Source organism: Microcaecilia unicolor, chromosome 3 (genome assembly GCF_901765095.1).
Source record: "Microcaecilia unicolor chromosome 3, aMicUni1.1, whole genome shotgun sequence".
NCBI lineage: Eukaryota > Metazoa > Chordata > Amphibia > Gymnophiona > Siphonopidae > Microcaecilia > Microcaecilia unicolor.
In genome coordinates, this window is record NC_044033.1 from 11177719 (window position 1) to 11200457 (window position 22739).

Below are 22739 nucleotides of genomic sequence, written 5' to 3' on the forward strand. Positions count from 1 at the left end.
GTAAACAAACGTGGACAAAGGGGAGCCGGTTGATATTGTGTATCTGGATTTTCAAAAGGCGTTTGACAAGGTACCTCATGAAAGACTACAGAGGAAATTGGAGGGTCATGGGATAGGAGGAAATGTCCTATTGTGGAATAAAAACTGGTTGAAGGATAGGAAATAGAGAGTGGGGTTAAATGGGCAGTATTCACAATGGAGAAGGGTAGTTAGTGGGGTTCCTCAGGGGTCTGTGCTAGGACCGCTGCTTTTTAATATATTTATAAATGATTTAGAGATGGGAGTAACTAGCGAGGTAATTAAATTTGCTGATGACACAAAGTTATTCAAAGTCGTTAACTCGCGACAGGATTGTGAAAAATTACAAGAGGACCTTACGAGACTGGGAGACTGGGCGGCTAAATGGCAGATGACGTTTAATGTGAGCAAGTGCAAGGTGATGCATGTGGGAAAAAAGAACCCGAATTATAGCTACGTCATGCAAGGTTCCACGTTAGGAGTTACGGACCAAGAAAGGGATCTGGGTGTCGTCATCGATAACACGCTGAAACCTTCTGCTCAGTGTGCTGCTGCGGCTATGAAAGCGAATAGAATGTTGGGTATTATTAGGAAAGGTATGAAAAACAGGTGTGAGGATGTTATAATGCCGTTGTATCGCTCCATGGTGCGACCGCACCTTGAGTATTGTGTTTAATTCTGGTCGCCGCATCTCAAGAAAGATATAGTAGAATTGGAAAAGGTGCAGCGAAGGGCGACTAAAATGATAGCGGAGATGGGACGACTTCCCTATGAAGAAAGACTAAGGAGGCTAGGGCTATTCAGCTTGGAGAAGAGACGGCTGAGGGGAGACATGATAGAGGTATATAAAATAATGAGTGGAGTGGAACAGGTGGATGTGAAGCGTCTGTTCACGCTTTCCAAAAATACTAGGACTAGGGGGCATGCGATTAAACTAAAGTGTAGTAAATTTAAAACAAATCGGAGAAAATTTTTCTTCACCCAACGTGTAATTAAACTCTGGAATTCATTGCCGGAAAATGTGGTGAAGGCGGTTAGCTTAGCAGAGTTTTAAAAGGGGTTGGACGGTTTCCTAAAGGAGAAGTCCATAAACCGCTACTAAACGGACTTGGAAAAATCCAAAATCCCAGGAATAACATGTATAGAATGTTTGTACGTTTGGGAAGCTTGCCAGATGCCCTTGGCCTGGATTGGCCGCTGTCGTGGACAAGATGCTGGGCTCGATGGACCCTTGGTCTTTTCCCAGTATGGCATTACTTATGTACTTCAGAAATTTTAGTACAAGAACAATGCTGGGCAGACTTCTACGATCTGTGCCCTCATTGTGACTGAATAGATATGAATGGGCAGAAGTATAAATTTTAAGGGGCTTCGACGTTAGCTTCAGAACCTTTAGTACAAGAACAGTGCTGTGCAGACTTCTACGGTCTGTGCCCTGAGAAAGGCAAGGACCAATCAAACTCGGGTATAAAGTATCACATACCATGTGAAATGAGTTTATCTTGTTGGGCAGAATGGATGGACCGTACAGGTCTTTTATCTGCCGTCATTTACTATGTTACTATGTTACTCTTTGGGGTTCTACATGGAATGTTGCTACTAATTGGGATTCCGGAATCTTGTAACTCTTTAGGATTCCAGAATCTTCAGAACTTTTAGTACAAGAACAATGCTGGGCAGACTTCTATGGTCTGTGCCCTGAGAATGTCAAGGACAAATCAAACTCAGGTATAAAGTATCACGTACCATGTAAAATGAGTTTATCTTGTTGGGCAGACTGGATGGACTGTTCAGGTCTTTATCTGCCGTCATTTACTATGTTACTATAATTTGTTTTCTATTGTATATTCCTTGGATGGTATCTAAAACAGATCTCAGTAAAAGACATGGGGAATGGAAAGTTGGTGTTGTGAAGAAACTGCAACCGACAGACTGGATGGGCCAACTCGGCCCTGTTTCTTCCATTATTTACTGCTATTTCATCTGCATTCGTTTCCTGAAATCTCTGACATTTCTGGATTATCCCTTGAATGTTTGACTCCATTAGGTGACAGGTCTGTTGCACTTCACAGTACTGATACTAATCCAGTCAGTTCGTTAATATAGAGCTACAGGGGTTCTGGGAAATGGCAGAGAAAAGTATTCATTCCTTGCAAATAGAAGATAAACAGAAGAAACTATTTTATCATATTAAAACTATTTCTTAGTGTTGTGGCTGTGAAGGGCAATTGTATAACTGGGTGTCCATTTTTATGCATCCCTTGTGAACATAAATGTACAGAACACGGGCACACACACAGCGGAAATGCCAGGCTATTCTGTAAAGACTTGTAACTGTGAGTGCAGAAATGTAAGGCGCACTGATACCAGGTTATGCTAGTATGGAATCTGGACACCCAGACTAGGCCCTCAACATGGTGTCCAGGATAGAGGTCACTATGCTTTCTGCAGCATGGAGTGGCAAAGGTTCAAAACCAGCCAATGCAGGACTGCAACGCTCTCAAAAGGGCTAACCAGTTTTTTTTTTTTTTTTACATTTCATTCCTATTTAACTTATAATTCTTAAAAATCAAACAGGGCATCATAAGCTTATCTAAATTAGTATAATTTTTTTTAAAAGAAGCAGTGAAAAACTAATTTAACGCTGCATTTTAAAATATTCATGTGCAACACTTAAAACGGAAGATGTGACAATGATGGAGATTTCTATCAATTTGCAAACCTCTAAAATTGTGTTTGTAACCACAAAAGCACAGACAAATGATTCAAAACCAGAATAGTGCAGTAAAGAACAAGTACAATTACCACCCTAAAGAAAAGCCTAGGGGTGGGCAGCTTGCATGGGAAACAGTTACAAGCCTAATTACAAAACTAGTGGCCCTGTTTACTATGTTGCGTTAGTGTTTTTAGCGCGTGCGCTAATCATGTAGGTGCCTATGGGGATATTGTAGGCACGTACATGGTTAATGCATGTTAAAAAACGCACCTATAATGCTGCTTAGTAAACAGGGCCCTTGGTCATTATCTGCTGCTATCTACTATGCTACTAAGGAAGCAACTATTTTCATTGGGCCACCAGACAAATGCAGTGATGCAAGATTGACAGCCCCTTTTCCAGGGAGCCAGATCTCCTCCTTCAAAGGCTGGTCTCTTACCTCATTGGCTGTGTTGTGAGTCCCAACTATTCTGATGAATGAAGCAGGCTGTCTGTCAAACGTTATCATCTGCCAGGATCTAGGGAACAAACAGACAGACCATCTGGGTCATCAAAGTGTGCAGAAACAACCCCCCCCCCCCCCCCAGAAGAGAAATCGTGCTGTGGCTCAGATAGGCAGTACCACTGGTCTTTCCTATGTCTTTCTGAGCACTAATGGGTAGGCGAACACAAGTGAAGAGCAGGCAGACATTAACATCTCCCACCGGTCTTTAGATATTTCATCCTTTACCCCTGCAATGTCAGTCTAGTGAGCAATTTCAGGATTTAGGCCTCCGATACTACATCTAATATGAGAGTGTATATAACAGAACCATGTAACTGCAGCTCTGCAGTGCAACATATGGCTGACACTCTGTATGACAACGTGGTGGTCAAAACTTAAATGTAGTCCTATCATCCTGCAAATTCAGAGCAGTACACTATCATTACAGTGAAATAAATCTTTTCCCTGCTCCATTCAAATGGCTGAAAACTAACTAGCTCATTGCCTCCATCTTAATTTGCCAAGCCAACAATTTACGTTTTTCTTTTCAAACTGACATAGCTGCAGGGCTTTCAGAAAATGTTATCAGCCTCTCAAATAACTAATTCAGTATACTGTACTGTTTCATGGACTCAGTCCATATAAAAACATGGTGGCTTTTCACAGAGGTTACTGTCCTGTTTAAAGTCTGAGGGGCCAATAAAGAAAGCTACCACAGGTGAAAGGTCACAGTAGGTGAGAGGTCTACATGCAAGTTTCTGGGCGCACAATGCAGAAAAAGCTTTTGACCTTAAGCAAAACCTTATATAATGCACAACAATAAAAATGGATGGTAATGAGGATATTAGTTATTCTGCCCTGATGCAAAGAACAGCTGTAGAACGTGGCAAGCACAAAGTAGGAACCTAAATGCCAGGTCCGAGGCAGAGATGGGTTAAGTTTGCCCTTCTGCAGCAGTTGCATTGTGATACAAAAGCTAATCGTTCCCAAGCTCCTCATATTCCTGATCCTCCTACCAACCCCCCAATCATAGGAACCAGCTCTATGGGTGCTGTAGGTGCTTGAGCACCTCCAATATTGAACAAGCTACGTGACTGTGTCCAGGGAGAGGTCATTTTCATTGGCTTTAGCACATCCAATCATTTTAAAACTTAGTTCCTATGACCCCCAATAGACCTGACAACCCTAGATCTCTCCCTATAAAAAAAGAAACCCACCCTGGTGTCTAGTGGACCCCCAGCCTCGATCCCCACCCCTAAAATAGTCCTGGTGTCTACTGGCACACCCAAACTGTATGAACAACAGAAATGACTCCCAATCCTCCTGAAATGACCCCTCAACCCTCCCCTTGACTGCCACAAACGTATCAGCCCTTATATACACCCCCAACACCCTGCCCCCCCCCCCCCCATGGGACTCCCCAACGAAGAGGTGGCAGGAGCCATCTTCACTTGCTCCTGCCTCTGAGCCATCTTCGAAAATGGTGGCACCCAATCCAGTGGGACACACCACAGGGATAAGACTGCCACACAAGAGAATTTTCTTCTTATTGGGAAGTCTGGGCAAAGTCTATCAAATAAGGGAAAAATTCCCTTATTTGGCAGACTAACCCCATGTGGGACATCACAAGATCTATCATACAGCATCAAGCACTGCCATTTTCAAAGATGGCAGCATGGAAGCAAGAGCGAGTGGGCACTGCTCTTGCCTCCTTTTGAAAGTACACTGGGAGGAGGGAGGCACTAGAAACCAAGGTTATTTGGTGGGGAATCAGGAGGGCCCAAAAGACATTAGGGCTATTTAGTGGGTTATGGGATTAGGGGAGCTATTTATTTGGGAGGCTGGGAAATCAGATGATCAGAGGGTTAATTCGGGCAGGGGGGACTGGATCCTTTGGGAGGTTAACTCAGGAGGGGGATTAGTTGATTTTTTAGGGGGTGTGGAGGTGACCTCTTGGGGGGGTAGTGTTTTTTTAAAAAATATCTCCGTTCCTGCCAGTGCATGAGCCAATTACCACTCTTCAGCAGCAAACGTCTGCAGTCTTCCGCTGCGGTCCGTGCTGTTTTTTCTAACAGCGTACACTAATTAACATGGCAGTAGTTCATATGCCATTTGTTTACTGCATCAGACAAACAAAACCTTTGCAGTAGGTTTGCATTAGAAACTGTGCGCTCAGCCACTGGTGTGTGGCTTTCTGCGCTGGTTCCTGAGTGAGTGCACATTCTTCTTGACTGGCACAACGACATGAGATTAAGGGGACTTTTAACTGAGAGAACAGTCCTCAGATAATGAAACTGAACCATTTGCATTTTTTTCAGTTTAACGATATTTAAAAGGAAGTGAAAACCTATCCTACTGAACCTCTGACAACCCTAGGATTCTTGTATGTCTTTGCTGGCTCCTCTGTGGATTCAGTCATTGTCAGTGGACTGATGGAGGAACATAGAAACTGATGACAGATAAAGACCATATGGCTTATCTGCCCATCCGCACCGACTTCTAAGCTCTACAATCACGTCCTCTCCCTTAGAGATCTTACGTGCATGTCCCATGCTTTCTAGAATTCCGATAGTCTCCATCTCCACCACCTTCAATGGGAGGCTATTCTACGAATTTACCACTCATTCTGTGAAGAAGTATTTCCTTAAGTCTGTCCACCTTGATCCTATGCCTCATGGTTCCAGAGCTTCCTTTCAGTTGATAACGCGCTTCCTATACATTTTTAGCACAGAGGTATTTAAATGTCTTTATTATATCTCCCATTTCCCCCCTTTCTTCTTAATTTAGTTTGCCTATTGTTAACTGTTTTGGAATGACTTGATGAAAGGCAATATATTGAATTTTTAAGCAATTATGCATACTAAACAGAAAATAAAATAAAATACATATTATAAACCACAACACCATAATTACATCAAGAGCATAAGACTGAAAAACATACTAAAAATCATAAAACCTGAATGAAAAGAGCTACTGTGTCTCTTCAGTCCTGCTACACTACTGATCCCCAACATGAGAACCCTGCTGTTTGTCCTTAGTTAGCAATCTGGCTCCTAGTAGTCATATCCCAGGGGTTAGTGGCGCTATTTTGTGAAACAGACAGTGGGGCAAGAGTGAGTGGGGATTGATTCTCCCCACAACCTCCTTGGGATGAGTTGGGGTCCTGGGGGAAGCAAGGACCTATTTAAGGAAGGGGAGGAGCTTCGGGCTTAGAGAGACATTCCTAACAGTTTAGTTCTGTTATCGGGGCTGGAGTGGCATCAGACCCAATGGGCCACCAGGGACTGGATGTTTCCCTGGGGGAGGGGTCCAGTGGACCCTTTAAATGTAATTATGGCACCACAGGAACGTCACTCTTTTGGGGAAATGTTTCACATGTTGCCACCACAATATGCAAAGTTCCTGGTTGTGGTAACATTCTGTAGGCTGTTCCCGCCATTGCTTCCCTAGCTTGGAAGAAGGGAGGTAGAGAGGGGCTCCAACATGAAAGTTTGCCTGCTAAAAATATTAACTCAGCAGAGAACTGGAGCTGAATGAGCTCTACCACATTCCAGCATATACAAGTCCTTATTTTCCTATCAGAGGGAAAGAGGTAAATAAAGGGCATGCTAGGCTTCATCTATGCAAAACAACTATAAATAGGCTGCTGATCCCAAGGAGGTTTAATTACTTCCCTATACAGCTGCTGCCATCTTGATACACTCAAAATGCATTACTTTGTATGATGGCAAAGTCCAGAATTCAAACATACCTGGGATAAACACAAAAGAATCCTGTTTAGAAGGAATGGTTCCATGGAACCTTAGCGGAGATTAGGTGGTGACGCCGGAAATTGGGAAACAAAACGGGAGCTGGCCAGACTTCTTCGGTTTACGCCCTGATCGTGACTGAATAAATAGGGATGGGCTGGAGTGTAAATTTTAAGGGGCATCGACGTTAACTTCAAAACTTAGTACAAGAACAGTGCTGGGCTGACTTCTACGGTCTGTGTCCTGAGAAAGGCAGGGACAAATCAAACTCGGGTATAAAGTATCACATACCATGTAAAATGAGTTTATCTTGTTGGGCAGACTGGATGGACCGTACAGGTCTTTATCTGTCGTCATTTACTATGTTACCTACTGGCTTCAGGCCAGATAATGGGCCAAGCACACTCCCACCATCTCCTGTCAATTAAACCTCATTGGCTGATCTAATCAATAGAGGAGTGTTGACCAGGTCCTATTCCATGTGCACTGCGCAAGCCTTGGCTCAATCTGGAGAATCTCTCCAGCTCTGTTTTCAACTGGATGCTAAACTTCCATAGCCTCTGCTCACCCACCTGATGCCTGCTTGCCTCACAAGCCAGAGCTGACATGCTGAACTGCCATGATTTACCTGCAATGTGTCAACTAGCTGGTGCTTGCTTGTTTGCCCGCTCCCAGGCCAGGACAAATGCACCAGCTGACACATTGAACTGTCATGACTTACTTGCAACATGTCACTTCTCTTTTTCTCAGGCATACTGGAAACCAGTGAAGGAAAGAGAGGGAGTATAATCATTTTTGACACTCTAACCAAGTTGGTTAGACACAGCACCACAGCAGGCCAGAAGAGATTCTAGGAAGAGGCTGCATTAAAGGCCCTCCCCCACTTCCCAAATCAGCCAGTGTTCAGGGAACTTATCTTTGGCCTCCTCTCATCAGTAGAGGAAAAGGACAGTAGGCACTGCATCCAGAAACTCTAACAAGGATTTGGGGGAGGGACCCAGCACCATCAGGGTTTAGTACCCCTGGGATCTGTGAACTGCTCTCAGCCAACCTTCGCCCTCTAGTCTGTTCATTTGCTCAGTTTGTAGCTATTTAGATGATTCCACTTGTGCTATGCTTCTCTGAAACATCTACAGGAGGTTCAAAACACATCCAATAGACTTGTAGCAAGGGCTAGCTGTTTCAACCAAGTAACTGCCCTCTTTCATACCTACTACTGGCTACCAATTCCTTTTAGGATACAACATAAGATTCTCACCTCATCACAAGGCACTTTTGTACTGGTCTCCCCCCTACTACCATTTCACCTCATGCCCCCGCCAAACCTCTTTGATCTGCAACAGAAAACCGACTTTGCATCCCCTCCATCTTTCATTCCCAATTTGCCTCAACAAAAGCTTTTTTTCTGTGTTTGTCCCTCTCTCCAGAACTCCCTAACCCTTTTGCTTCCTAGTGACCTCTCTTATCCCAGATTTATGGGCCGATGATCAGAAGCAAACGCAGGCACCAGAGGCTGTTAGCCATACTAGTGCCTGTGTTTGCTACCGCCCCATAATCAGAGCCCCCAAGCGCGTGAAACAATGTGCTAGCAGGCTCTGAACGTAACAAGCATGCAAAATAGGGCTCTTAGTGCAAGTAACATGCAAATGCATGCTAAACCTATTCATCCCCGATGATCAGCGACCAACGTGCCAAAGATTGGCTCGCTGGCTGTGGCAAGCCCTACGCCAGCTCGGAGCTGGCGTTAGGGTTTGCAGACCATTGGGGAGGAATGGTGAGCCCTATCTAGCATGCATTTGCATGCTAGCAGGTCCCCATTCCCCCCAATGCAGCAGCCCCAGCTTGGGGCGGGGGTAGTTGGGGTCTGGTGGTCCCATGGACCTCCAGCCCCTGTGTTTCACAGCCCAGACCTGTCAAACAAGTGCGGGAGGATTGTGCCTGAGCATGCTCCTCCCAAACCTCTACAGCATGATCAGAGAGAACTGATCAGAGGTGCGGTAAAACCCCACACTGTTCCAGTGCTATTTTCAGAGCGCTGTTTGGAACAACACGGGGCTTTTGATCATCTGCCCATTAAAGCCTTATTAAAGGTGTAACTTTTTTCTCTTACCTTCCCTGGAGCAATGGCTGAACTGCGCCAGACAGTGATCTGAGTGTGTTTAGCGTCTCTCTCTATCCTCTTTTAAATTCCTCCACTTATCTGTCATCTTGTTCTTGGAATTGTCGTTTCTTTCTACTTTATTTTTATTCCTAGATTGTAGACTGCTAGTTAGAAGGGTGGTTTACCAAGAAACATAAACAAACATGAAATACTGCTATTTTATAGTTTAATGATTGATAGATCTAGTGACATTTCTCTGCCTAGGCCTGCCAGCACAGAACCTTCCCAATCAGACTTTAGTTCCTAGAATTTTGGCATTGTCCACTTATTGTGTGGTCATAATATATGCTAAGCTTTTCCTTTTATCAGTAAGTTAAGGTTTTAGTTTTCCATCCTTTTAGTTCTGCTTCATATTTTTCAATTGTTATTCTGTTTTTCACTTTGTTATCTATATAATCAATAATATAACATCTTTCAGCTACCCACTACATAAATGCACTCTTGCTGATACACTGCTGTTATAAAAAAAAAAACAACCCAAAACAAATCAATGAATACGTTAATACAACATATAAATTCTGTACTCTTCCTGAGACATTCTGGCATGCTATGGATATTTTTGCCCCTGGGGAATTAATTATTTTTCATTATTAAGATAAGAGGGACATAATTCTAGTACAGTTTGTTGCCTCAGTAAGATTTAAGTATCTCATTCTCGGTACAAATATATAGTCCAGTCTACTCTGTACGTATGAACTGGAGATTGGAATTTCATTTTTATCACTCCATGCCTCAATTAAGCCCATTTCCTCTGTCAGTCTGTTTAAAGCTTTAGAAGATTGCTGTCTGTGTTTCATATCACTAGCTGGTGTCTCTATTGATATCTATGAGTCAATTATCACTGTCTAAATACAACATGTTTCAGACAGGTCCATTAACACATAGCAGATTGTGGGATGAAGATGAGGGATCCATTTCTGCCTCTAAACGCCAAACATCTGTTAGATATTTGTTCTTGATCATCTTAGATGTCCAACTGTGATATCACTAACACACCTATGAGAAATAAGGTCTCACACGAAAGGCAACTAAGGCATCTAGTTGGCTGATGGCTGCATTTTGATTCTTTACAGAAAATTAAATAGAAGATTTCTATGCATATTCAAAAATGAGCAAAGTCTAACAAAATAAGCTTTGAGTAATTCAGTAACTTCAGTGATCTAGGATCTTACCAGAGGTGAGGGTAAAGACCAGTAAGTGAACCAATCAGGCTCCGCTTCCAGTACAAACCTTGGCAATCATTATTCCTGGTTACCTCACTAGCATTGGACACTCTGGCTAACCTCGGACACCCAACTATGGATGGCTACCCTGACTGAGGGCAACTATAGGGTGGAGAGCCTGTGAGAGATCAGACCTGATCAGGAGATGTCCAACTGGTGGCCTGGCTGAGTGCTAGCAGCCCAGATCGCTATTGCCACGCCAGACCTGGAACATACGCGGCTGCAGACACAAGCTGATACCAGCAGTGGTATCTTTGTACTGGGACCACTGCAGTACCTGGCTGTGGTTTCACAGACACAGGGTTATTGGTCTATTGGAATAAGCAGAACTGTCAGCACTGATCCATCGAAGCTGACTCACATGGCAGAAGACCCCTTTGGAAGCTCGTCGCCCACTCCACTCATGGTCCTCCTCTCCTAGAACTGCTTGAAGGTGCTTTCTTCATCGGCGACGGTGCCCCAAGCTCAATGACCGACCCAAATCAAAACCTTCAGACCAGAGGGTACAACTGTGAAGGGGCATTCATCCTGCCAACCACTGCAGCAAGACTGGGACTGAGATCTAAAGCGACCAAGTACGGCACTGTCAGTGGCACCAGTCAACGATAGAGGCTCCAAGGGAAAAGAAAAATCAGGGGTGAAGGAATCCAACCCGCCGCAGAGGGAACTATTTGTTGGGGGACCTCCCAATGGTGATAATGGACGATTGCCAACTACCCTGAAGGACAAGAGTATCAGCAGAGGCATCCAGACAGCTGACCGCGTGGCCAGATAGAGTTGGAATGTTGTGGGCGGCACAGACACTGGTACTGCGGCTCACCAAACTGGCCCTGAATTTGATGCTGGAAAGGTGAAACTGGTCCAAAGAGGTAGGGTGCAATTCCCAATGGCACCAACGAATGAGCAGACTGGGTGGAACTGCATACAACTGGACTGACACCCAAGAGCAGCAAATCATAGTTAAGGCAGCACACACCCAGGCTGGGGGACCCGCACCAGGCATACAACACCACTGGAACTTCCTATACCTACAATTTAAATTCCATGTCACTACAAAACAACAAAGAAGCACTCAACTCTAAAAACCTACAATCCTCACACCAAAAAAGAATAAATACACAACAACACACAACAAAACAACAAAGTCCCTGAAACAACCAAACACACTAAAACTCTATAATTACCTCTCTATATCTACTCTGTATCCACTACTCAGCATAGTACAAAAGAAAAGTTCACAACACCCACAGGCACACATTATCTATAACTTACAGGCCCCTAGAAAATGTCATCCCCTTCATTACACAGTAAGAAGCAAAATGCACACCGCAAGAATCCTACTACGACTATCTATCTTAACACTACTAATCACCACTGGAGCCCTACAACAGGAAGATAGTAACATCATACCAACACTATGCAATCTAAGTTGACCAACCAGATATCCCACCTTCCTTCAAGAAACAGTTTGATCAAACAAAAGAAGAGACTCATCAATGGCTCGTCACAGCGGACAACTAATAAAGGACTAACCCAACCCAAAAAGCCAAGTGAGTGTCAACTAGTGAAAATTCCCAAGGCCCCAACAATGGAGGACAACTACCTACCGATACCAGTGGGGTACATCAACACTAGATCAGCAGTACACAAAACCGAAACAATTAAAGACTGGATACTAGACAAAGACTTCGGACTAGTACTCCTCAACAAAACATGGATCTATGACAAGGAAGACCCTATAATCTCGGACTTCTGTCCTCCAGGTTATAAAATCTTACACTGGACCAGGAATGGGAAAAAGGGAGGAGACACTGCCTTAATATACAGATCCTTTTTTCACAGCAGAAACCATAGCGGAATCAATAACACCGCAACTCGAAATCGCCTCGTTCAAAATAAAGGACAAGTCTCTACACAACCATCTGTGGTGCATCTTATTTTACAGACCACCCAGAAACTGGAGAGCAGCTCAAACAAACCTTATGGACTTTATCTCAAACACCTGTATCTCCAACCCAAACATGATGCTAATAGGAGATTCAACCTGTATTTAGAAGATCAAAGCAATGTGCACCATAGAGTGCAATGAATTACTCCAATTATGGGACTTACAACAGCCTCCAGTAAACACAACACATGTAAAAGGCCATGACCTAGACCTTCTAGCATACAGATTCTCAACAAACTAGAACTTCATAATACAAAACTAAAGATGGACAGAAACACCTTGGTCAGACTACTACAGGCTAGACATGACCCTTTACTGGAAAGAACAGAAAACCCAGTCAACACAAATACGAACCTCATACAAATCAAGAGGAAAGGCTGACAAAACTAAATTCTGGCACTCTATATACAAAACTCAATGGTCACCACCTACTGACTCCACAGATTTCCTTTCAGAATGGGACAAAAGATGCATCGCAGTACTAGATGTTATAGCCTTCATGCTAACCAAAACCTCACAAAAACATAAAATAGTCCCATGGTATGATGAGGAACTGAGTTAAAAATCCGCTGTACACTTGAACGAGAATGGCAGAAAAACAAAAACAAACCCAACAGAACATGGAGGGAAGAAATTTAAAAAATACAAAATCAAAATAAGACAAGCAAAAAGAAAATTCTACAGGTTGGCTCCGATTACAAAGACACTTAGAAATTATACATGCTTGTAAACAACCTACTAGACATCAAATCTCTAAACAAAACGAATGACGATCCCCTGCCGGCAAACGAATTGGCCAAATACTTTGAAGAGAATATATTACCCTCCACTTCCCTAGATGCCAAGGCCTAAAATACAAATCAACATACACTGCCAACTTCGCATTTATTTGCACCAAATTCTGGAACGCACTACTGAACGGCATACAATTCATGGACAATTACCTATCCTTTTGAAAACACCTGAAAGCCCACCTATTCAGACAATTCCTTTCCAATGACCCAAGTAGCCAAGAAGACCACCAGAACACAACCCACAACCACAATAATGGACAAAGCTAAACTAGGCTTGCATCACGCCTAACGGATCAATGTCATGGGCAATGTTTATTATAAAATAACTGTAAACACACCTCAACCAATTTACCTTAAGATAATTGTTAAACCTTATTGAACCTATATACCTGTAACCTATTCCTCTTAGATGACTGTAAGCCACATTGAAACTACTATTAGGTGGGAAAATGTGGGGTACAAATGCAGAAAATAAATAATGACAAAGGGTATAAAAGAATTGGGCCCACAGAATTTTTGATAACCTAAAAATTCTTGGAGTTACCATTGATCGACACCTAACTTGAGAGTCACGCGAAAAACACAACCAAGAAGATGTTCCACTCAATGCGGAAACTAAAAAGAGTAAGACCTTACTTCCCAAGGACCGTCTTCCGCAACCTGGTACAATCAATGGTACTCAGTCATCTAGACTACTGCAACACATTATACGCCGGCTGCAAAGAGCAAATAATCAAGAAACTTCAGACAGCTGAAAACACAGCAGCTAGACTCATATTCGGAAAAACAAAATATGAAAGTGCGAAACCACTACGAGAAAAGCTACACTGGCTCCCACTTAAAGAACACATCACATTCAAAATATGTACCCTAGTTCACAAAATCATTCACGGAGATGCCCCAGCCTACATGTCAGACCTGATAAACCTACCACCCAGGAATGCTAAAGAATCATCCCGCACATTTCTCAATCTCCACTTCCCCAACTGTAAAGGTCTAAAATACAAACAATCGCATGCGTCAACCTTTTCCTACTTGAGTACACAATTCTGGAACGCGCTGCTACGCAGCCTGAAAACGATCTATGAATTAATTAACTTCCGCAAAATACTGAAGACCCATCTCTTTAACTAGGCATACCACAAAGATCAACAAATGTGAACTCCTACACATATATCCAGAATTGTCTTATAATATTTGCTTGTTACACTACTATCATGTTTCATCAATATCATGTTACCCAAGATCCTATGTAATACTAAATGTATACTCTCTCATATATTTCCACCATTCATGATGTATTGTAAGCCACATTGAGCCTGCAAACAGGTGGGAAAATGTGGGATACAAATGCAATAAATAATAATAAATATCACTAAATGCTCATCTGGGGTAGAACATGAACACTCAGAAGGATACCGCTGAAAAGATTCTATTCCCTGACTATGAAATACACACCGTTCACTGCTTATAAGTAGTGGTAATATACCAGGACTCACAACAGCAGTTTCCATACCCAAATGCAGTTTAAAAAGACAAAGTGATAGAATGTGAGATGGCTCCATCTTTTCTGCCATAAGAGATGGATATTTTATTGTATTGGAATTAATTTTAATCATACAGTTTTGCTGTCTGCTTCTATTAGAAATAACACCCAATAAAAACAGGAAATGCCTTGAGGACTTTCTGAAAGCCTCTATTGTAATATGAAGAACCTATTGTAAAAGATGCGATGTGCCTGGCCTATGAAATTATGTGAAATACAATGTAATGCATATTGTCTGGAAAACCCTTAGTCTAAAACAGCGACAAAAAAGGTGTTTATATTTAAAGTAATAAGATCAAAGACATCAACTCTATAAAGGGGGGGGGGGGCTATTCCTTAAAGGAAAATAAGCACCTACTTTTCTTTCTATAATACTAGCATAAAAGGAAAAACACGTAGGTATAATTTAGGTGCAAACACTCAAAACAGCATTACAGCTGGTGTAAATGTTTGAACTAGATTGTCAAAGAAAAACCCCAGAGACTCCAGCCATGTGTACAACTACCTTCAAAGTATGCACCATTACATTTAGGGGCTATGTTATAGAATTGTGTGTAACTGGCGTGTGTGTGTGTGTGTTTGTGTTCCCTTGCAAGCACAGGAAAGATTCTGGCCAGTTACATGTGTTTTTAGTACCTAAATGTCAGCGTTTTCTTTATAAAATTACCCCCACGGTCTAAAACCAAAAACTACTTTCTTTGCAATATAATAAAGTTCCCTGTGTAGCGTATTTTCAATAATCTACATTTTGAGTTTCAATAAGATGATCTTTCTGGTCACCACCACTGCAAGAAAAAAACTATTCTCTTTGGAGCCATTCAGTGCAGGTATTTACTAAACGTCTTTTATCAATTTAGCAAACTTAATAAAATCCATTAGCAGATGAATATATACAAAACCCCAAATTATAATCATAGCCCTCACAGATAAATTCTATTCATCACAATATGCAATATTGGGAGACTGGGCGGCTAAATGGCAGATGACGTTTAATATGAGCAAGTGCAAGGTGATGCATGTGGGAAAAAAGAACCCGAATTATAGTTACGTCATGCCAGGTTGCACGTTAGGAGTTACGGACCAAGAAAGGGATCTGGGTGTCGTCGATAATACACTGAAACCTTCCGCTCAGTGTGCTGCTGCGGCTAGGAAAGCTAATAGAATGTTGGGTATTATTAGGAAAGGTACGGAAAACAGGTGTGAGGATGTTATAATGCTGTTGTATCGCTCCATGGTGCGACCGCACCTTGAGTATTGTGTTCAATTCTGGTCGCCGCATCTCAAGAAAGATATAGTACAATTGGAAAAGGTGCAGCAAAGGGCGACTAAAATGATAGCGGGGATGGGACGACTTCCCTATGAAGAAAGACTAAGGAGGCTAGGGCTATTCAGCTTGGAGAAGAGACAGTTGACGGGAGACATGATAGAGGTATATAAAATAATGAGTGGAGTGGAACAGGTGGATGTGAAGCGTCTGTTCACGCTTTCCAAAAATACTAGGACTAGGGGGCATGTGATGAAACTACAGTGTGGTAAATTTAAAACAAATGGTAGAAAATGTTTTCTTCACCCAACGCGTAATTAAACTCTGGAATTCGTTGCTGGAGAACGTAACATAGTAACATAGTAGATGACGGCAGAAAAAGACCTGCACGGTCCATCTAGTCTGCCCACGATAAACTCATATGTGTATACCTTATCTTGATTTGTACCTGTCTTTTTCAGGGCACAGACCGTATAAGTCTGTCCAGCAGTATTTCCTGCCTCCCAACCACCAGTCCCGCCTCCCATCACTGGCTCCGGCACAGACCCCGTATAAGTCTGCCCTCCCCCATCCTAGCCTCTCAACCACCAATCCCTCTTCCCCCCGCCACGCAATTTCAGCTAAGCTTCTGTGGATCCATTCATTCTGCACAGGATTCCTTTATGCCTGTCCCACGCATGTTTGAATTCCGTTACCGTTTTCATCTCCATCACCTCCTGTGGTGAAAGCGGTTAGCTTTACAGAGTTTAAAAAGGGGTTAGATGGTATCCTAAAGGACAAGTCCATAAACCACTACTAAATGGACTTGGAAAAATCCACAATTCCAGGAATAACATGTATAGAATGTTTGTATGTTTGGGAATCTCGCCAGGTGCCCTTGGCCTGGATTGGCTGCTGTCGTGGACAAGATGCTGGGCTCGATGGACCCTTGGTCTTTTCCCAGTATGGCATTACTTATGTACTTATAATAGGTTGCTAGTTACATAGTAACATAGTAGATGACGGCAGAAAAAGACCTGCACGGTTCATCCAGTCTGCCCAACAAGATAACTCATATGTGCTACTTTTTGTGTATAAATGACCTTGATTTGTACCTGCCTTTTTCAGGGCACAGACTGTACAAGTCTGCCCAGCACTAGCCCCGCCTCCCAACCACCAGCTCTGCCACCCATTCTAGGCTAAGCTACTGAGTTATGGGGCTCATTAAAATAAAAGTCCAAAAAACGTCATAAGGTGACAGAGGTTCATAGTTCTGTGAAAATCATCCAAGTTGCAATTTTCAACACCCTGATTTTAGATGTTTTTCTCCACAGATCGCCCTAATGTCAAGGGGGGCATGTTGGGGGGGGGGGGGAGTTTGGATGGCAACAAAAGATAGACATTTTTCTGCAATAATGGAACAAAATGAAACCGTCTAGGGCTAAAATTAAGACTTTCTGGCTAGACCTGTTTCAATCATGACTAAGTGACCAAAAGATGCCCTAAATGATCTAATGACCACTGGAGGGATTAGGGCATAACCTCCCCCCCTTACCCCCCCCCCCACCCAAAGATGTGAAAACAAAACAGTACATACACTACGCTACACTATTAGAGTAGCAAGCAGAGCCATGGAGTAGCCTAGTACTCGGGACAGTGGACTATAAGATAGCAGATGATGGCAGATAAAGACCTGTATGGTCCATCCAGTCTGCTCAATAAGATAAACTCATTAGATATGGTATGAAGTGATACATCATATGTATACCTGATCTTGATTTATCCTTGATAAATCTAAATAACACTCTGAAGCTTGTAGAATATCACTACGTTTACTATCCAATCAAAAAGTACAGGATATCTACCATTGACGATGTACTGGAGTTGTCTAAGGAGGAAAAGCCTTAAATAAACGTTGGGACACTCCGTTGTTAATATAATAATCAACTTGAGGGAGACCAACACTTTCATCACCGGCTGAAAAACCTCCTGCTTTTAATATTGCTAACTCTTCAATGAAGCTGTTAAATTAAGTATTGGCCACCTTTAAATCTAGACTGAAAACCCACCTCTTTAACATTGCTTTTGACTCGTAACCACTCGCCTCCACCTACCCTCCTCTCCTCCTTTCTGTACACATTAATTGATTTGATTACTTTATTTTTTGTCTATTAGATTGTAAGCTCTTTGAGCAGGGACTGTTTTTCTTTTGTGTTTGCGCAGCGCTGCGTACACCTTGTAGCGCTATAAAAATGCTAAATAGTAGTAGTAGTAGTCTGCTGAGACTCTAACCACTGCCCACGGCCCGACTTTGGCCAAGGTTTTGTCTCCTGCTTCAGGGTCCGTGACACTCACAAACTGGGATCTGAAGAAAGAACAAATTCACTTACATCGTGCTAGATTCATAGTATAATCCCACTTTTTTATCCCCTTATGCAGCGTCCTACTTTCGGTGCTGGATATCCTTCTGTTCATCACACCGGACACATAAAATGGCACGGATTTTTATGTGTCCGGTGTGATGAATAGAAAGATATCCAGCACCGAAAGTAGGACGCTGCATAAGGGGATAAAAAAGTGTGGTTATACTATGAATCCAGCACGATGTAAGTGAATTTGTTCTTTTTTCAGATTTGTGAGCGCTACGGACCCTGAAGCAGGAGCCAAAACCTTTTAGTACTTTGCAGCTGGGGTAGTGGAGATTCAGGAATGTGCGTGCTGACCTTTTTGTGTTCCTGGTTAGTAAGTCTATGAGGTCTGACATGTAGACCAGAGCCTCGCCATGAATGATTTTATGAACCAGGGTGCAAATTTTTAACGCAATACGTTCTTTAAGTGGGAGCCAGTGTAGTTTTTCTCTTAGGGGTTTGGCGCTTTCGTATTTCGTTTTTCCAAATATGAGTCTGGCTGCTGTGTTTTGGGCAGTTTGGAGTTTCTTTGCATCCGGCATGGATTGCATTGCAGTAATCTAGGTGGCTTAGCACCATTGATTGTACCAGGCTGCAGAATATTTCCCTTGGGAAGAAAGGTTTTACTCTTTTGAGTTTCCACATTGAATGGAACATTTTCTTTGTTGTATTTTTCACATCGCTTTCTAGTGTGAGATTTCGGTCAATTGTAACTCCGAGAATTTTCACCTCCCCTCCTTTCCCATCCACCCACTCTCCCAACAGAAATTCCCAGGGTGCTCAAGTGGAACCTAATCAAACCTATCAAATACTTAATAAGACACTATATGTGCTTTGTGAGATAAGGTTCCCCCCTCCCCCACACACAGGACCAGGTAACATATACATAGTAGCATAGTAGATGACGGCAGAAAAAGACCTGCACGGTCCATCCAGTCTGCCCAACAAGGTAACTCATATGTTCTACTTTTTGTGTATACCCTACTTTGATTTGTACCTGTGCTCTTCAGGGCACAGACTGTATAAGTCTGCCCAGCACTATCCCCGCCTCCCAACCACCAGCCCCGCCTCCCACCACCGGCTCTGGCACAGACTGTATAAGTCTGCCCAGCACTATCCCTGCCTCCCAACCACCAGTCCCCGCTTCCCACCACCGGCTCTGGCACAGACCGTATAAGTCTGCCCAGCACTATCCCGCCTCCCAACCACCAGCCCCGCCTCCCGATCTTGACTAAGCTCCTGAAGATCCATTCCTTCTGCACAGGATTCCTTTATGCTTATCCCACGCATGTTTGAATTCTGTTACCGTTTTCATTTCCACCACCTCCCGTGGGAGGGCATTCCAAGCATCCACTACTCTCTCCGTGAAAAAATACTTCCTAACATTTTTCTTGAGTCTGCCCCCCTTCAATCTCATTTCATGTCCTCTTGTTCTACCACCTTCCCATCTCCGGAAAAGGTTTGTTTGCGGATTAATACCTTTGAAATATTTGAACGTCTGTATCATATCACCCCTGTTTCTCCTTTCCTCCAGAGTATACATGTTCAGGTCCGCAAGTCTCTCCTCATACGTCTTGTAACGCAAATCCAATACCATTCTCGTAGCTTTTCTTTGCACCGCTTCAATTCTTTTTACATCCTTAACAAGATACGGCCTCCAAAACTGAACACAATACTCCAGGTGGAGCCTCACCAACGACTTATACAGGGGCATCAACACCCCCTTTCTTCTGCTGGTCACACCTCTCTATACAGCCTAACAACCTTCTAGCTACGACCACCGCTTTGTCACACTGTTTTGTCGCCTTCAAATCCTCAGATACTATCACCCCAAGATCCTTCTTTCCGTCCGTACCTATCAGACTCTCCCCGCCTAGCACATATGAAACAATTTACATACTTTGGGGGTAGCATGCTTTATATCCAAGCGTTCCAACTTTATTAACTGATAAAGTTCATTCTTCCACTGAGTGAGTGTAGGCACAATTGCAGATAACCAGTTATGTAAGACATTTTTTTTTTTGTGAAAAGACAAGCTTTTATCTCCGTCTCTTTCTTTAAAAAGGTTGACCGATAACATTATCAAACAATAACAATTCTGGTATCGTAATATAGTGTTCAGATAGGAAAGCATTTCTGTCCAAAAAGGGCGAATCGTAGAACATTCCCAAAACATATCAACCAAGTTACCCGGAATCAATGAACAATTTAATCATTGTCCATCAGGTGAAAAACTTGCTGCTTCTGCTTGGCGTGGCAAGGTATATTTATTTGTGACATTTATATCCCACATTATCCCAAAAAATCTTGAGTTCAATGTGGCTTACAATATAGATTGAATGAATATAGAGAATGAAAAACTGTATTGGTTTATAATCCATTGGACTGAGTAACAAGGAATAACAGATTAATAGAAGGGTTATAACAATGTACAATTTGATAATTTTTTTTATTTTTGTACCCCGCGCTTTCCCACTCATAGCAGGTTCAAAGCGGTTTACATATATTCAGGTCCTTATTTGTACCTGGGGCAATGGAGGGTTAAGTGACTTGCCCAGAGTCACAAGGAGCTGCAGTGGGAATCAAACCCAGTTCCCCAGGACCAAAGTCCACTGCACTAACCACTAGGCTACTCCTCCACTCATTCCACCAATAAGAGCCAACCTCATCAGTGATGTCACAATGGCTTGATTGCCCGATACTTGGCTCACTTCTGATATTGTGATGTCATAAGGGAAAGGGAAATGGGACTTGATATACTGCCTTTCTGAGGGTTTTGCAACTACATTCAAAGCGGTTTACATATATTCAGGTCCTTATTTGTACCTGGGGCAATGGAGGGTTAAGTGACTTGCCCAGAGTCACAAGAAGCTGCAGTGGGAATCAAACCCAGTTCCCCAGGACCAAAGTCCACCATAGTACAAACAGAAGATAAGGCTACTGATCAATTAGATCAAAATACTTAGACTAACGTGAAGAAATCTGAAATGAATTTGTAAAGAGATGAGTTTGTAACTTCTTTCGAAGCTCATATAATTAGAATGAAATCTAACAGATTTTGGAAGAGAGTTCCAACATTTAGTTCCGATGTAGGAGAAATCTGAGGAAAGTACTAATTTGTAGCAGACATTTTTTGTAATTTGGTGGGCGGAGTCTGAGGAAATCTCTGGCTCCAAGGAAGGCAAAAGTATACACATCTACTATAATAAAACTCACCCTCAACGTTCTGAAGACAACGTTCTGAAGTCACTCAGTCACTCACTGAAGGGTTCATGGATTCATGGTGGTGAAGCCAGAACACTGACCATGTCTCTCTGCCCCGCCCTCGCATGACGGACCAATCAGAAAAAACACCCTCAACATTCTGAAACACAAAGGACCATCACAACACCATTCCCAGGCAACACTAGGAAACGTAAGACGGACCAATCAGAGGAAACTACGTGACAATAAGGGAGGAGCATTCCCCAGCAGAATGGCTCATTATCTGTGCAGCACGGAGAGCACAGAACCACCGCTGGAACGAGAGAAGAATATTCCTGCTGTGGGTATGTGCAAAAATAGACCGGGGGGGGGGGGGGGGGGGGGGGGGGGGAGGGGAGAAATTTTAAAATGCCTAATGCCAGTACTGAAGAGTGCCAGAGGGCCTATAACACAGACTATATTTGGGATCGCTTGACATGGAGTCGGAGGAGCCGGAAAACAACGTGTCCGTCACCATCTGGGACGTGGGCGAACAGGACAAGCTGCGGCCCAGCTGGAAGGATTACCCGCGACCCAGCCAGCAGCAAACAGCGACCAAGGAAGGGGGAGGAGTACTCCTTCCCTGCCTAGGAATCGCTGGAGACTGGCTGCCAAACTAACGAAACAACCGCACACCGACGCACCACCTCCATCATCAACAACCTGCACACACACCGCACCCTCACACACAAAAAAATAACTCTGTGACACATACACACACACACAAAAAAAAACCACATGCTAGCGCCCGTTTCATTGGTTTCGGAAACGGGCCTTTTTTTACTAGTCTTTAATAAAGATAAAGATAGTTTATCTGGCCCATAGTAAACAGAGCAACAGATGAAGCAGGAAACAAGGAGCCATCAGCATGTCCAGTTGCTTTAGCTAAGTCTGTATCCAAACTCTCTCACCTATAAGCCTGATTCCCTCTAGGATCCTGCTCCTTTGCTACTCTTCTGATAACATGGGCATAGTATTATGGCTCTCAATTCATCCCTGGGGACACACCCAGTCAGTGTTTTTTCAGGATATCCATAAAGAATATACTTGAGATAGATTCATATGCAATGGACACAGTACATACAAATCTCTTTTGTACATTCATTGTGAATATCTTGAAAAACAGATTGAATGGAAGGACTGGCTTGAGAACTCCTGCCATGCAAGGTTCCATACTGAAACCATCTCCCAGCCTCATTGCTCTCT

The 22739-nt window shown here is 43.0% G+C and overlaps 1 protein-coding gene across 3 annotated transcripts in view; it reads right to left on the reverse strand.

Annotated features, from left to right (window-relative positions):
• Window positions 1-22739, reverse strand: part of BTBD9 (BTB domain containing 9) — a 533997-nt gene that overhangs the window by 12036 nt on the left and 499222 nt on the right. For all 3 annotated transcript variants that reach the window (XM_030195766.1, XM_030195767.1, XM_030195768.1), the window contains exon 10: window positions 3174-3252. In XM_030195766.1, the coding sequence (XP_030051626.1) occupies window positions 3174-3252 (79 nt within the window). The remainder of the gene's footprint in view (window positions 1-3173; window positions 3253-22739) is intronic.